Source organism: Leucoraja erinacea, chromosome 25, assembly GCF_028641065.1.
Source record: "Leucoraja erinacea ecotype New England chromosome 25, Leri_hhj_1, whole genome shotgun sequence".
NCBI classification, from domain to species: domain Eukaryota; kingdom Metazoa; phylum Chordata; class Chondrichthyes; order Rajiformes; family Rajidae; genus Leucoraja; species Leucoraja erinaceus.
This window is the reverse complement of record NC_073401.1, coordinates 20,345,091-20,360,552: the sequence shown is the minus strand read 5'-3', so window position 1 is coordinate 20,360,552 and position 15,462 is coordinate 20,345,091. Positions and strand designations below refer to the sequence as shown.

At 43.3% G+C, this 15,462-nt stretch overlaps 1 protein-coding gene across 3 annotated transcripts in view; it reads left to right on the top strand.

Moving 5' to 3' along the window:
- Nucleotides 1-355: 355 nt before the first annotated feature.
- cabin1 (calcineurin binding protein 1) overlaps nt 356-15,462 on the top strand; it is a 218,712-nt gene continuing 203,605 nt past the window's right edge. The window contains exons 1-5 of one of the 3 annotated variants that reach the window (XM_055655959.1): nt 356-675; nt 9,341-9,430; nt 11,509-11,622; nt 12,609-12,743; nt 13,288-13,468. In XM_055655959.1, coding sequence (XP_055511934.1) covers nt 673-675; nt 9,341-9,430; nt 11,509-11,622; nt 12,609-12,743; nt 13,288-13,468 — 523 coding nt within the window. In that variant the 5' untranslated portion in view covers nt 356-672. The remainder of the gene's footprint in view (nt 676-9,340; nt 9,431-11,508; nt 11,623-12,608; nt 12,744-13,287; nt 13,469-15,462) is intronic. The other 2 variants (XM_055655957.1, XM_055655960.1) reach the window with 2 other exon arrangements.

The following is a 15,462-nucleotide window of genomic DNA, read 5'->3' as shown; positions in this document are numbered from 1 at the left end:
TCTCATCTATTCACTAACCCCGTCGACCTAAAGGACACGAGGAAGAATCTCTTTCGTCAGAGTGGTGAATTCGTTGAACTGAATGGAGTTGTTGGAGTTGAACTGTGTTGGAGTGGGAGGACTGGCACAGCTACTTTGTAATTTTGTCAGCGCCCTTTATGTGGCAATTGTTTGCATACCTTGAGCATGCAAGTAAATGATTTCACTGTGACTTGTTCCTTCATTCATGCTTCCTGCTGTTCCTCTCTCTTCGGTGACGCCCAAAGCCGACGGTTGACGCCCACGTACATCGCGCATGCGCATTATGTGCAAGGTGAGGCTCGAGCCTCGCCCACTGACTTATGATTGGATGATGCTTTTGCGCCGCCAGCCACTAGGAGGTCGAGTTATTGAGGAGTGGGTAACCCCATGGAAACGGGGCGGCGCTGAGAGCTGAGCTGCCGGCGGGCAAGAGCCGTACGTTGGCACCGGTGACCCGGCCTTGAAAAGCCGTGGATCGGTACCCGGAGTCCAGCGCCCACCGGAGAGATCCACACGGAGTGGGAATAGCGGCCCTGCGGTTTGCGGGGAAGAACCGCTGACCGGCATCGTTAGCCCCGCGGCCCGTGTACCGGACTTGTAGCCTGGAGCTCCTTGTCGTGGAGCGGAGCCCAGCGGCAGTGGCGGCGCAGGATGGTGAGTGAGCTGATCAGCAGGTCGCGGAGACGCCTTCTTCTGACCCATTGCCGCCGAGATAAGGTCAGGAGCCCGATGTCCAATAGCTCTTGGCTACTAATCGGTGCCGAGTGGCAGAGGTAACCGCTCCCTCGCCGTTGATCCGTTGGTCAGAGGTGGCGACCGGCAGCGCAGAGGCATTGTCGCATTAGCACCAGGATCAGCCCTGATGATGGAGGCAGATGGGGTCACTTACTTCCGGAGGCTGGTAGTAATCTGGTGGTGGTGGTGTTCAAAGATCCTATAGCAGAGGATCTTTGGTGGTGTTTAGACAGAGAAGCAGAGTCGTTCTCTGGTGATGAATAGACGATTTTAGGAAGGGGAGGCATGATGGTGCTCCCGTGACATCACTGTTGCTGTCCCTGGTTGCAGTCCCTGGTTGCAGTGTTGGAATTATCAGTTATTGCATCGTGCCTCCGGTAACTCTTTCTGTGCTGCTCTAGTAACGAAGAAGATGGCATTGAGTTTAGTATCCAGAATAATGACCTGGACTATGTCAAAAGTCTTGAGAGTTTCCATGACGCCAAACTAAGTAGGTGAACATTCAGATTCCTAACTTGAACCGTGTCGTCAATTGACATAGACTGCCCTGTCTGCTTGAATGAGTATTTGCTGATCTGGTTGTTCAGTGAAGTTTCTCATTAATGGGATGCTGAAAATGGTGGTGGTGGAGCTGTTGAAGGTCAGGAGAAGGTGAATGTGTTTTTTCTTGGTGGTGATGACCATCATAATATGGAACATACAATGCAGCACAAGAACAAGGCCTTCGGCCACAATGTCTGCACTGAACACGATACCAAGACCACTGCTTATGTACCTGCAGATAATCCACATCCCTCCATTCTCTGCATATCCATATGTCTATCTAAAAGTCTCTTAAATGCCGCTGTTGTATCTGCATCTTCAACACACCAGGCAGCGTGTTCCAGGCACTGATTACCCTCTGTAAAGAAACTTGCCCTGTACATCTCCTTTAAATGTTGCCCCTCTCTCCTTATAGCTATGCCTTCTAGTATTTGATGTTTCATCCTTGGGGGGGAAAAGGGTTCTGACTATATATCCTAGGTATGCCTCATTATTTTATATGTTTTGATCAGGTCTGTCCACAACCTCCAGCATTTTTGATAAAAAACAATCCATGTCTGTAAACTGCTCCCTGTTGCTAATACCTCCTAACCTAGACTTTATTCTGGTAAACATCCCTTCCCAAAGCCTCCTGACACTGATGTACAGTGAAGCATAGTATTTTCAGAAATTTTGGAGTGATTGGATGTTCCAATCTTTAAAACAAGGATTGATGAAAAGTGATCATAGTTCAGGAAACAAGACTCCATCAACTGGGGCATCGAATATAAGAGCAAGGAGCCACTTTCCAAAACATTGGTTGTGTAGGCCACAGCTGGAGTACAGCGTACATTTCTGTTTTGACACATTTCAGTAATTATGTAAATATAATGGAAGGGGTGTAGAGTAGATGAATCATAAATGTGATCATGGATGGCACATTCCAGTTATGAGAGACCAGATAGGCTGGGTTTCTTTGCCATGGAGTGGAAGAGGCTGAGACGAGACCTGATAGGTAAATAGTAAGAAACCTTATCCATACCAGATGCATCTAAGACGGAAGAGCATTGGTAAGTGATAAGAGGTTAGAGGTGATCTGAGGAGCATTTTCTTCAGTGAGGTGGTGGTTTAAGGGAGTGCACTACCTAAGGTATGGTAGATGTGTAAACTCTCACAATATTTAAGCATTTAGATGGTACTTGACTTGAAAGCATAAAAGGCTAATTGCTATGTGCTGGTAAATGGTAGTAGTACGGATCGTACTTTCCAGTCAGCATGGCATGCTGGGCTGAGGGGCCTCTGCTGAAAAATGACTCCATGATTCTGTGAATGTTAATTGTTGCTTTCAATCCAATCCTGAATGTTGTCCAAACTCCACTGTAGGATGACCTGAATTGCTACATTTTTGGCATTGGCATGGAACTGAACAGAGATAATGAATGTATGCATTGTTACAGCAGTACCAGTGTAGGAATTTAAAGCATCACATTAGAATGGTGTCAGACAACATTGGGTTAAAGCAGCAGCTGCTTTTGATTCCGATTAGTTTATTGTCATATACACCAGGGTCAATGAAATGCCTTGTTCACATCAAGCTAACAGGGCACGCATTATAATTCTAGTTATGATAAATACAATAACAAGTGCAAAACAACAGAATAAAGCAGTATTGTAATGCAAGAAAATTAAAGTACAATAATAACGGAATGAGGTCAAGTTATGAGTAAGCGTATGTGGCAGGAGCTTCGGGAAGGAGATGTGAAAGAGTTGATTGGTTTAACAGTCTAATAGTAGTGGGGTAGAAGCTGGTCTTGTGTCTGGGCATTCAAGCTTTTAAGTTCCTGTATCCTCTCCTGGAAGGTAATGGGAGAAAAATGAATGGCCAGGATGGCAGACATCCTTGAGAATATTTTGAGTGTTCATGATGACTGGATGGAAGGAAGTGATACTGAGTTGTGTTCACCACCAACTGCAGGTTCTGTCAGTAATGAGCCTATATGAAGCCGAGATGCATCCCGTGAGAGTACTTTCCAAATTGCATGTGTAGAAATTTAAGAGAATCTTTGTGGACATGCTGAATCTTCTTAGACGCCTAAGGACGCTAAGAGATTAATATACAAACTCAAAGCACATGGTATTGGGGGTTCAGTATTGATGTGGATAGAGAACTGGCTGTCAGACAGGAAGCAAAGAGTAGGAGTAAACGGGTCCTTTTCAGAATGGCAGGCAGTGACTAGTGGGGTACCGCAAGGCTCAGTGCTGGGACCCCAGCTATTTACAATATATATTAATGAATTGGACGAGGGAATTGAATGCAACATCTCAAAGTTTGCGGATGACACGAAGCTGGGGGGCAGTGTTAGCTGTGAGGAGGATGCTCGGAGGCTGTAAGGTGACTTGGATAGGCTGGGTGAGTGGTCAAATGCATGGCAGATGCAGTATAATGTGGATAAATGTGAGGTTATCCACTTTGGTGGCAAAAACAGGAAAGTAGACTATTATCTGATTGGTGGCCGATTAGGAAAAGGGGAGATGCAACGAGACCTGGGTGTCATGGTACACCAGTCATTAAAAGTAGGCATGCAGGTGCAGCAGGTGAAGAAAGCGAATGGTATGTTAGCATTCATAGCAAAAGGATTTGAGTATAGGAGCAGGGAGGTTCTACTGCAGTTGTACAGGGTCTTGGTGAGACCACACCTGGAGTATTGCGTACAGTTTTGGTCTCCTAATCTGAGGAAACACATTCTTGCCATAGAGGGAGTACAGAGAAGGTTCACCAGACTGATTCCTGGAATGTCAGGACTTTCATATGAAGAAAGGCTGGATATAGTCGGCTTGTACTCGCTAGAAATTAGAAGAGTGAGGGGGGATCTTATAGAAACTTACAAAATTCTTAAGGGGTTGGACAGGCTAGATGCAGGAAGATTGTTCCCGATGTTGGGGAAGTCCAGAACAAGGGGTCACAGTTTAAGGATAAGGGGGAAATCTTTTAGGACCGAGATGAGGAAAACATTTTTCACACAGAGAGTGGTGAATCTCTGGAATTCTCTGCCACAGAAGGTAGTTGAGGCCAGTTCATTGGCTATATTTAAGAGGGAGTTAGATGTGGCCCTTGTGGCTAACGGGATCAGGGGTTATGGAGAGAAGGCAGGTACAGGATACTGAGTTGGATGATCAGCCATGATCATATTGAATGGCAGTGCAGGCTCGAAGGGCTGAATGGCCTACTCCTGCACCTATTTTCTATGTTTCTATGAAAGTAAATATGATGAAGTGCCTGCTTGATCACCACAGTCAAAAGTGTGAAGGGACCAGGTTAGGTTTCTGGTGATAGACTGGAGTAGAGCAAGGGACTGAGCACACAACCCTGAGGGTCAGATTGGAGAAAATATAACCGATTCTATCCGACTGCTGGTCAGGAATTCTAGAAGCCAGTTGCAGATGGAGGCCCCAAGGCCAAAGTCCAGAATTTTAGGGATGCATTCATTTGGAAATATGGTGTTGAAGGCTGAACTGTAGTAGAGTCATACAGTACGTAAAACAGCCCTTTCATCCCAGCTTGCTCATGCCGACCAAGATACCCCATTTATGCTAGTCTCATCTGCCTGCATTTGGCTTGTATTTGTCTGAACCTTTCCTATCTATGTACCTTTCCAATGCATAGCATACTGATATAGATGTGCTTATCAAGGTGATCCATAGCTGAATATAGTGCAAGGTTTATAGCATTCTCTGTAGAATTAATTTTCCTATACAACACTTATTTTCCTATACGCAAATTGCAGGATTTCTGAATTATCTGTAAGATTGGATAAGATGTGGTCGTCATTAGTCTTTCAAAGCACTTCATTATGGTTAATGTTATGATGTTACCAGTGGAGTGAAAATCTTAGATTACATTCTAACACTTTTGCCCTTTCAATTAGAAATTCTGCATTTGTGACTCGTCCCAGAACTGTATGCAACATTCTCCAATATACATTTGTCCAATAGTCATGGCCTTGGGAAAATATTTCATTCAAAAGATGGCATATCCATAAATAGAGTATCACTTTGACATTGTGCTGATTAAAACATTTTTGTCTCTGGACACAGGGACAATCTTGATCTTGGATGCTGTGTGTGAAGTTTGCACATTCTCCCTATGACCTCTTGTTTTCTCTGGATGCTCTGGTTTCTTCCCACATCCGAAAGACCCGTGAGTTGATAGGTTAATTGGCCACTGTAAATTGACCCCGATGTGTAAGTGAGTGGTACAATCTGGTGGAAGTTGATGGGAAAGTAGCGATATAAAAAGGGATAAATGTAAATGTTGATTGAGATGCCATGGTTTCAGTAGGCTGATGGACCTGTTTCTCTGTTGTGTGTCTGTCTATGTTTCTTTGCAGGGTTCATGTTTTTTCTCAAATTATTTTTCTGTCATGATCTCTATTCCATGCTTTCTTGGATTCCAAAAGTGTAATGATCACAGTCTTGAATGTACAACGATGGAACATACACAGAATTTGAGGTCATTGAGGCATGGAGACATAAGCATGTAAAAAGGTTATTCGGTCCATGCTGAACAAGATGGTCCCCCCCCCTAATCGAAGCTAGTCCCATTTAGCCCATATTCTTCTAAACCTTTCCTCTCTGTACCAGAGAATTCTATAGATTCACAAACCACTGATTGAATATATCCCTCCTAATCTTTATTCTACATGTCCTATACTTCTATATCCCTTATCCTAATGATATTTTACCCAATTCTCGATTCTCCTGCTGTGAGGAGTAACCTCACCTTATCCAGTGCCTTCATAATCCTGTATGTTTCAAAATCACCTTCATTCTTCTAACCATTAAGGAATACAGGGGATTTGTATGCAATCTTTCCTTGTAGTCCTATCAATTAATTCCAGAAATCAAATTGGTCCATTGCCTCCATGTGTCATTCCTATGATGAGAAGATTAATTCTCTATGTAATCTATAATTTTGGTTTCAGCAGTTCCCTGTTTAAAACTCCTTATTCTTGTACACCAGTCTCATTGCTATATAGGTCAATGTGCTGTTCCATTTTCTAATTGCTTGTTGTACCTGCAAGCTGACTTTGTGATTCACAAATGATGATACTACCGTTTGAGCACCAGCATTTAACAGAAATGTTGGAAACCCGGTGATAATTTAAAACAATTGGTTTAAGAACGACTAAAGTAGTTGTGAAAGAAGTAATTACAAGGTCAGTAGGAATTGATTGAAACCAAAAAGGTTGACAGCCATGTTGTTACATTTTGTTTAGTTTATTGTCAAGTGTACCGAGGTGCAGTGAAAAGCTTTTGTTGCGCGCTATCCAGTCAGCAGAAAGACTATACATGATTACAATCAAGTCATCCACAGTGTGTGGACGCAGGATAAAGGGAATCATTTTTAGTGCAATATAAAGTCTAGTAAAGTTCGATTAAAAGATAGTCCGAGGGTCTCTGATGAGGTAGATTGTAGCGCAGGACCAATGTCTAGTAGGTGATAGGATGGATCAGATGGCTGATAACAGCTGGGAAGAAACTATCCCTGAATCTAGAGGCATGCGTTTTCACAATTCTGTACTTCCTGTCTGATGGGAAAGGAGAGACGAGGGAGTGTCTGGGGTGAGACTCATCCTTGTTTATGCTGTATATAAAGTTGTGAATTTGTCCCATCAAATCCAGGACAAACAGACTCAGGAATAGTTGCTTTCTGAGAATTATATCTACCATAAATTCAAATTCACACATGCACTGACTACACCGCCCAACACGGCCTTCCATCTGTATATATGTATATATGATATATGTATATATGTCCCCCCCCCCCCCCCCCCCCCCCCCCCTTTTTTTTTTTTTTTTTTCTGTTTCTTGTTTTTTGTGCTAAATTGTATGTATGCACTGAGTACGAGCAGCTTTCAGTTTCACTGTACATGTATAGTGACAATAAATGGCATATCTATCTATCTATATTGAAGTGTAGATGGAGTCAATGGAAGGGAGGTTGGTTTGTGTGATGATCTGGGCTGCGTCCACAATTCTCCCACTGTTTATTGTGGTCTTGGAAGAAGCTGTTCCCAAACCATGCTGTGCTGCATCCCTATAAAATGCTTACTACGGAGCATCTGTCAAAGTTGTTGAGAGTTGTTGGGGACATGCCGAACTTCCTAAGTCTTCCATGGAAGCAGAGGAGTTGGTGTGCTTTCTTGGCTATTGCTTTGATATGGGCGGTCCAAGACAAGTTGCGGATGATATTTACTCATAGGAACTTGAAGCTTCCTACCAACTCTACTTTGGCACCGTCAATGTATACCGGGTATGTGTACCGCTTCACTTCCTAAAGTCGAACACCATTTCCTTTTTCTTTGCCTGCATGGAGAGAAAGATTGTTGTCTTGACACCAGGTTACGATGTTCTCAATCCCATTCCTGTACATCGTCTCGTCAATATTTGATATCCGGCCCACCATGATGACGTTGTCTCTGAATTTGTAAGTTGATTTATATTTGTACTTGACTGCACAGTCGTGGGTGTATAAAGAGTAAAGACAAGGGCTGAGAATGCATCCTCGCCGAGCACCAGTGTTGAGGATTATCATAGAGGATGATTTGTCACCTATCCTCCCTAGTTGTGGTCTGTTGGTGCGGAAGTTGTGAATCCGGTTGCAGAAATGAGTTCTGACCAAGTTCCACGAGTTTGGAGATCAGCTTGGATGGGAAAGTATGTAATAAAACAATAGGTAATAGTAGAGATTCGAAGAACTGCAGAGTTGGAATGTTGATTAAAGCACAAAGTGTTGGAGTAGCTTAGTGGGTTAGGCAACATCTCTGGAGTACATGGACAGGGAATGTTTCAACTTGGGATCCTTCTTCAGACTTGGAGTTGGAAGGGGTGGGGAATGAATGCAGGGAGTAAAGTTTGATGAAAGTTACCGACCTGGATAATTGCCTCCAATGTCCTCCATAATTGCTGCCTGACCTGCTGAGTTATTTTTTACTTAAATTATAGTGCATTTGCAGGGTTGTTATTAAGTTAAAGTGACCGGTAGCTGCTGTAAGTTACTTACTCGCAGTGATCTTGCTGTCTGGTAGACCATAAGTATTGTGCCAGGTCTAACGTTTTGATTTCCACATTCTACAATTGACCATGGGCCATCATGCTGGCATATTAAAAGCAATGATAAAGGCGATGGTAAATTTAATTATTAAAAACCTTTATCATCTACCCCTTTTACCTACTTCCTTTCTCCTCGTCCATCTGCTCATCTCTGAACCGACCCTACTCCAAATCCCCCATTTTCCTCTGCTGTTTCATTCCACCCACTATCCCTTTCTCTGGTTCTACATTTCAGATTCCACATTTGCGCCCTTTTTTTCTTCACCACCTACAGCCTTGGTTACTGTCTTCACCCATCTGTCAATCATCCCTCCTTGCATGAATTTACCTATCATTTTTGTCGGTCCTTGACCCTCGCCTATCTCTCCTGCTTTCTCCACTCGGCTCTCCATCAGTCTGAAGAAGGATCCTGATCTGAACCATTGTCTGTCCATTTCCCTCCACAGACGTCTACTGGGTTCCTCCAGCACTTTATTTTTCTTTCAAGTTTCTAACATCTGCAGTCTATTGTGTGTCAGGATCTAGATGCACTTCAACCCCCCCTCCCATTCCGTATCCGACCTCTCTGTCCTGGGTCTCCTCCATGGCCAGAGCGAGCACCACCGGAAATTGGAGGAACAGCATCTCATATTCCGCTTGGGGAATCTGCATCCTGGGGGAATGAACATTGAATTCTCCCAATTTTGTTAACCCTTGCTGTCTCCTCCCCTTCCTATCTCTCCCTCAGCCCTCGGGCTCTTACTCCTTTTTCCTTTCTTCTCTCCCCGCCCCCCCCCCCACCCCCCATCAGTCTGAAGAAGGGGTTCGGGCCCGATACGTTGCCTATTTCCGTCGCTCCATAGATGCTGCTGCACCCGCTGAGTTTCTCCATCATTTTTATGTACCTAGATACATATACTTGTTTGAAGTGCGCTGAGCTTAGTTAATTGTTTTGTGTTTGCTTCTTTAGATTCGTATTGCAGCTTTAAATGATACCACAGTGGTGGAAGACTATGAGGAATCTTTCAAGAGCCACAAAACTCAAACCAAAGAAGCTCAGGTTTGTATAGTCTAATGTTTGTACTTGTATTGGGGTTATTAACTTCTGGAAATTTGATTCAAGAGTGTTTTACTGTCACATGTCCCGAAAAAGAACAATGAAATTCTTCTTTGCAGCAGGACAACAGATATGTAAACATAGTACTCTGTAAACACCAAACCCTCGCTATAATGCACCACACGGGGGGGGGTTAATAATTGTTCGTTATTACCAATTGTTCGCTATAACTGAATAACGGGATTAATATGTACAGCACTATTGGAAAAGCAACCAAAAAACATACACTACACAAAATATACAACACCTTGGGACGGACCAGTGCCGCCGCAGTATAGTTGCTACCTTAGAGTGCCAGAGACCCGAGTTCGATCCTGGTCTCTGGTGCTCCCTGTGGCCATGTTTCCTCCTACATACTGTCAGTTGTCCCTAATGTTGTGGGATGGAGCTAGTGTGCCAGGGCACCTGTTGTGGAAGGAGGGCATGGGGTGGGGGTGGGGGGGGGGGGGGGGGGGGGGGGGGCGGTGTCATGCCCGGGTCTCTGGCGCGGCGTGGCGGTGGCTCTGCTGGGGGTTCACGGAGTTCAAGCTGTTGGAAAGGCTAGTTGTGCTGCAGCACGTCTCTGCGCTTGGGGTGGGGGGTGGGGTGGCACCCGGAGGAAAGATAGAACCATTGCAGTAGTTATGTGGGAGGAAAGATAGAACCACTGTACTAGTTCTATCCTACACACTGAACTGTCCTTAGTGTGTAGGATAGAACTAGTATATGGGTGATCACAGGTCGGCGCGGACTAGTTGTTTCCATGTTTTATCTCTAAACTAAAGGTAGGTAAAATGGTTCTAAAACATAATTTGCTCCATCCATCTAGTGGTCATTTGTGAAACGTGAACTCGTTCAACAACAGATTCTACCCATAATATTTTTGTCTTTGCACTATTTTATATAGTCCCAAGTTTATGCAGTTCCGAGCTTATTTGGAGGATGTAGTGTTTAATAGTGTGATGGTTGTTGGAAAGAAGGTGCTCCTGGGTGTTACAGTTTTCAGGTTCTAATGCCTTCATCCCGATCGCAGGAGTTAAATGAATGTGTGGCCAGAGTGATATATGTCTCTGATATGTCACCTTTTTGAGGCAGCAATTCCTGTAGATCCTTTCAATGGTGGGGTGGTTAGTTCCTGTGATAGACTGGACCGTGTTCACCACCTTCTGCAATATTCTTTGTTCCTGGGCTTTCGAATTGCTTGACTAGGCTGTGATGTAACCAGTTAATATGCTCTCTAATGTACATCTGTTGAAGCTCAAGAGAGTATTGATTGACATACCGAATCTCCTCAATCTTATCAGGAAATAGAGGTGTTGATGGACTTTTTTTAAATGATTGCATGAATGTGCTGGGTCCAGGAGAGATCTTCAGAGATATGCATGCCCAGGAATTTGAAGCTTTTGACTCTCCGCCACCATCCCGTCGATGGTGGGGGAGTCCTGAACGAGGGATGTAGTTACATATATAAGGAATATAAGGAAGCTGTCAGTTAAAACTGATGTGTGTAGGGAATTTCTCTACCAAAGTCAGAGATTCTCTGAAATAGTGATATTACTCAAGGAATTCCATTACTAAAAGTTCAGGGAATTTAGGGCTTTGTGGGCTGGCCTAGAAGAGGAGTTGCCTAGAACAGATAAGCTTTGATTGTATTGAATGACAGGGCTTGCTTGAGGGAGCATGTGGCTTGTAGCTGTTTGTGATTTCTTGTGTTCTTGTGGTTTGATAAATATCTTAAGCAGCTTATGTTGTTTGTCTGCTGGAGACATGTAAGACATGCTAAATATGTTGAAGGTAAACACAGAATACTGGAGTAACTCAGAGGGTGAGGCAGCATCACTGGAGAGAAGGAATGGGTGATGTTTCGGGTCTCGTGTCTCCCATTCCTTCTCTCCAGAGATGCTGCCTCAACCACTGAGTTACTCCAGCATTTTGTGTCTACCTTCAATTTTACCAGCATCTGCAGTTCTTTCTTACTCTGCTAAGTATGTTCATTGGAGGCTGATGTACAAACTAACCAGTGTTTTTTTTAATCAATATAGGAAGCAGAAGCTTTTTCCCTGTACCACAAAGCGTTAGATTTACAAAAACATGATCGTTATGAAGAATCTACAAAGGCTTATCATGAGCTATTGAATACTCAGCTGTTGAAAGAGGTAAGCATTAGAAAACAATCAGAAGGACCCTATTGCAATGTATTTGTAATTAATAGCAAAATGTTTAAGACCTATTTTGTTAGGCTACGTGAATTCGAAAAGCGTCCTTTTAGTGCTGCACACGTAATTTTTTTAAACATTCGCAGAAATGATGAATGGAAATTAATTTAGATTCTTTTGCAAGTATTTCTTTTTAGTGGTTTCTTGTGTAAACTATTGATGCCTGTTCTTCTATCGTTTGTGTTCCTTACATTTTTTTTAGTGGATTGAATTTCTTATTGATTAAAGATTTAGGTATTTTTTGCAATATTCTTTTCAGTTGTATCCAGGCAAACACATGCACTCTGACTGTTAAGAAAACTCCTCATAGGCGCAATCATACTCATGTAAAAGAGTATAGTAGATTACACGTAGGCAGTGCACGAGTTGCTACATTTCCGGCGCCATCTTGTATCCTTCAAGTTCAAAGATGTTTAAAATGTTAAGAGTCTTAACTTGGCGATAAAGACCCTTTGTCCTGGTGTTGGCACTCGGTTGAAGTTGCAGGTTGGCCTGGTCAAGCAATATTGTTGATTCCTTCTACTGCATCTCCACTGCTCTGAGCCATTGCAGGCTGCGTGCGGGAGGTGAGCCCCAGTCCACTCATCAACAGTCCCCTTTTCTCTGCCTGCTGCTGCTGCCGCCATCTTCCTCCAGTGGTAACGGATTCACCTTGTGGGACCGAGTGCCTGTCACTTGGGCACTATCCTATAGAATGAATACTGCCTCTCCTCATATCTCTTCCTTTGACTCTACATCAGCTTTTGTCCATTGCAGAGATCAGTAGATATTATTAAGCCAAGCCTGCTAATGAATCGTTTTTTGTAGTGAACTAGTGAGAGTTTGGTGTAACGAGTTATCTGGCTACTTGCTACTGGTCATCTATTGTCGATGCATACTTTGATGGAAAGTACACATTCTAATGTTCTCCTAATTTGCTCCCTTAGGCTGTTCTATCAGGTGATGAGAATGAAGGTTTAAAGCACCCAGGATTAATGCTGAAGTATTCTACCTATAAAAACTTGGCCAGTTTGGCATCCCAAAAGGATGACCCGAGTACAGCAATGGAATTTTATCTTGAGGTAAAGAACAAAACTTAATTAATAATGCAAAAAAAATCTATGTGTGAGGAAATTAATTCAAATGAGAAACATTTTTTTGTCATTGCCAGAAGTAAATTGATGGTGGTTCAATTTTTTTTGCCAACTATCTTGATAGCTTTGGTGCCTGCTTTCCAAAAAAACATTCTCACATCCCCTCAATGCCAATTGCTATGCTAACTTCAATTTGTAATAAGAGCCCTCACAAGTGTAATGTCATTCATACTGCTCTTTACACCCGCTCTGCTAGAGACATCCTTCTCTTCCTTTCTTCTCCCCATGTGCCCTGCTGCATGTGCAATACTTTTCACGTCTGCTTTCTGAGCAGAATATTTTGTAGGAGTGGTGAGGAACTGCAACATGTTGGCACTGCATTTTGACCAGACCGTTTTCCTTGATGGGATGATATTCCTTCCATTTTGAAAAAGATTCATCTATCAAACAGTTTAATGGATCGTTTGTTGGTACTTCAGCATTTCTATTGTTGAACTTGCCTATCATTATTTCTATTGATTCTCCTACACAGGCTGTAATGTTGGATTCTACTGACGTAAATCTCTGGTATAAAATAGGAAGAGTGGCATTGAAATTGATTCGAGTTCCACTGGCTCGCCATGCTTTTGAAGAAGGACTGAAGTGTAATGCTGATCATTGGCCATGCCTGGACAATCTTATCACTGTACTATATACACTTAGTGATTATACCAGTAAGTTGAAACCTCTCAAGTTCTTAGAATTTTTGAGTTTACCAGTTGCCCTTTATGCAATTAGATTGATATTTAAAGTACTTCTGATTGGCCTCGCACAGTGAGCAGTATCTCATAACCATCTGACGATTGTACTAACCTTTGCTGGAAGCAGTAGGTGTTCAAAGTGGGCAGGTTTATACATTGATTTCAGTAACATCCTAAGGGTAGTAGGTCAGCCAGTACTTGGGCTGCATATGAAGATTGACCTCCTGGAAGAGGCAGTCGCCTGCTGAGCCATATAAAATTATTTGTCACGCCTTTAGGGGAAGAAAATGTGGCTCAGAAGGGTAATGTTTTCATAAAAATGAGTCCTGTGGAGTGTGTGGGGAGAGAAAGACCAACCAAAAAAAATTGCCTTATTTATCCCTTATTGTTAATAGAAATGTTATTTCAGAAGGTATGCATTGACATTACATACTGAGAGATTGATTATTGAGAGAATGATCACTGACCACAATGTTCTTCAAGGAGCCTTCTGTAATTCCCTGCTGCTTTAGTGGGGACTTGGTAAGGACTAAGTTGTCTGCTGGTACGTCTACATCAATGAAATGCTTAAAATGATGTGATTACTACGTGGCTCGGAGGAGATGATGTTAGAGCTGTGGTGGATGGCACAGTTGTTGGTGTAGCTCAGACTGTTCCTGGTGGTTATGATGAGTGTAGGCAGTGCTGTGGAATGACAGCAACTGTTTTATCTGTTAACAGGCTACCAAGTGGTGGGAATCTGGTTTGCAGGGGCCGAGATGTGTAGCAAGAATTAGCTGGAGCAGAAGACAAGGTGGGAATGTGAGAGTGGCACCCTCTTTTAATGGTGGGCAAGAACATGATCCGCAGCTGTGAGATTCACTTGATGTGGTAAATACCATGCTCTTGTGCCATGGCAGTACCAGAGCTATCTCCAGTTTTGTTTGCAGATCCAAGGCGCATGGTGACCCATTGGATGCACTCCATGACTCTCTACTGAGTTCGGGGGGGGGGGGGGAAGCATACCCAAAATTGTCCTGGTCCTGATGGGCACGTTTGTCTGCGGTTGCCTCAAGCTGTGTGCAGAACCAAAGTTTGAAAACGCCAAGTGTTACTATGTACTGAGGTTCTACCTGTCCTTGGTGTTGCTAAGGATGGGGTTAACCTTTTTGTTACTCAGTGTTCCTTTCAGTTGGACCTTGTTGCTCTGGAAAAACACCTCTGACCACTTCCATCAGTCAGCGATCAGTATAGAAAGTCCTGCTAGCACTCGAGAGAACAACATGATGGATTCCATGAGATGGTTTCCTGAACAGACTGTCGTTTGCAGAATGCCTCATCACCAGAACTCACCAGAACCAAGTGGTGTTGATGCGTTGTAAGAAAGTGCATTGAATTGATGGTATGATGAACAGAGAACGATGACTAGCGATTGTATTTACCGTACATGTAATGAATAATATATATTTTTGAACTACAAAAACGGCAGTCCTACGATCTCTCTTCTCAGTTGGAAATGATGGAAATTATTTTCCCCCACTGCTGGCACACAGCTCTCCTCTGTTCAAAGATTTCTCCTTGGTAATAAACCAATGAGGCCAGCGACTAACCCAGCAAGGGTGTGCACTCACTTTGAGCCCAGCATCTCAGTGCAGAGCGGCAACACTACTCATCCAAGCCAACCCAACCCAGGCAGCCCTCACAGACAGCTTCTGTATATTTACCTCAGTCCTTCGTTTCACAGTGAGTCAAGTGGCAATCAACCAGCTTCCAGCATCTGCAGTTGCTTGTGTCTTCACATGAAAATGAGACCGCCGTTTTCATTGTTGCAGATATGTCTATGAAGGATACAGACTTACACCAGCTCCCTCTCACAGCAGCACAAAAACCCCGTGGATGACTGTTTTAGGACCAAGATCTAATATCTATTGGCTAAGCAGGATTCCAGTACATCTCCACAATTTTATTAGAATATAGATCCAAATCTG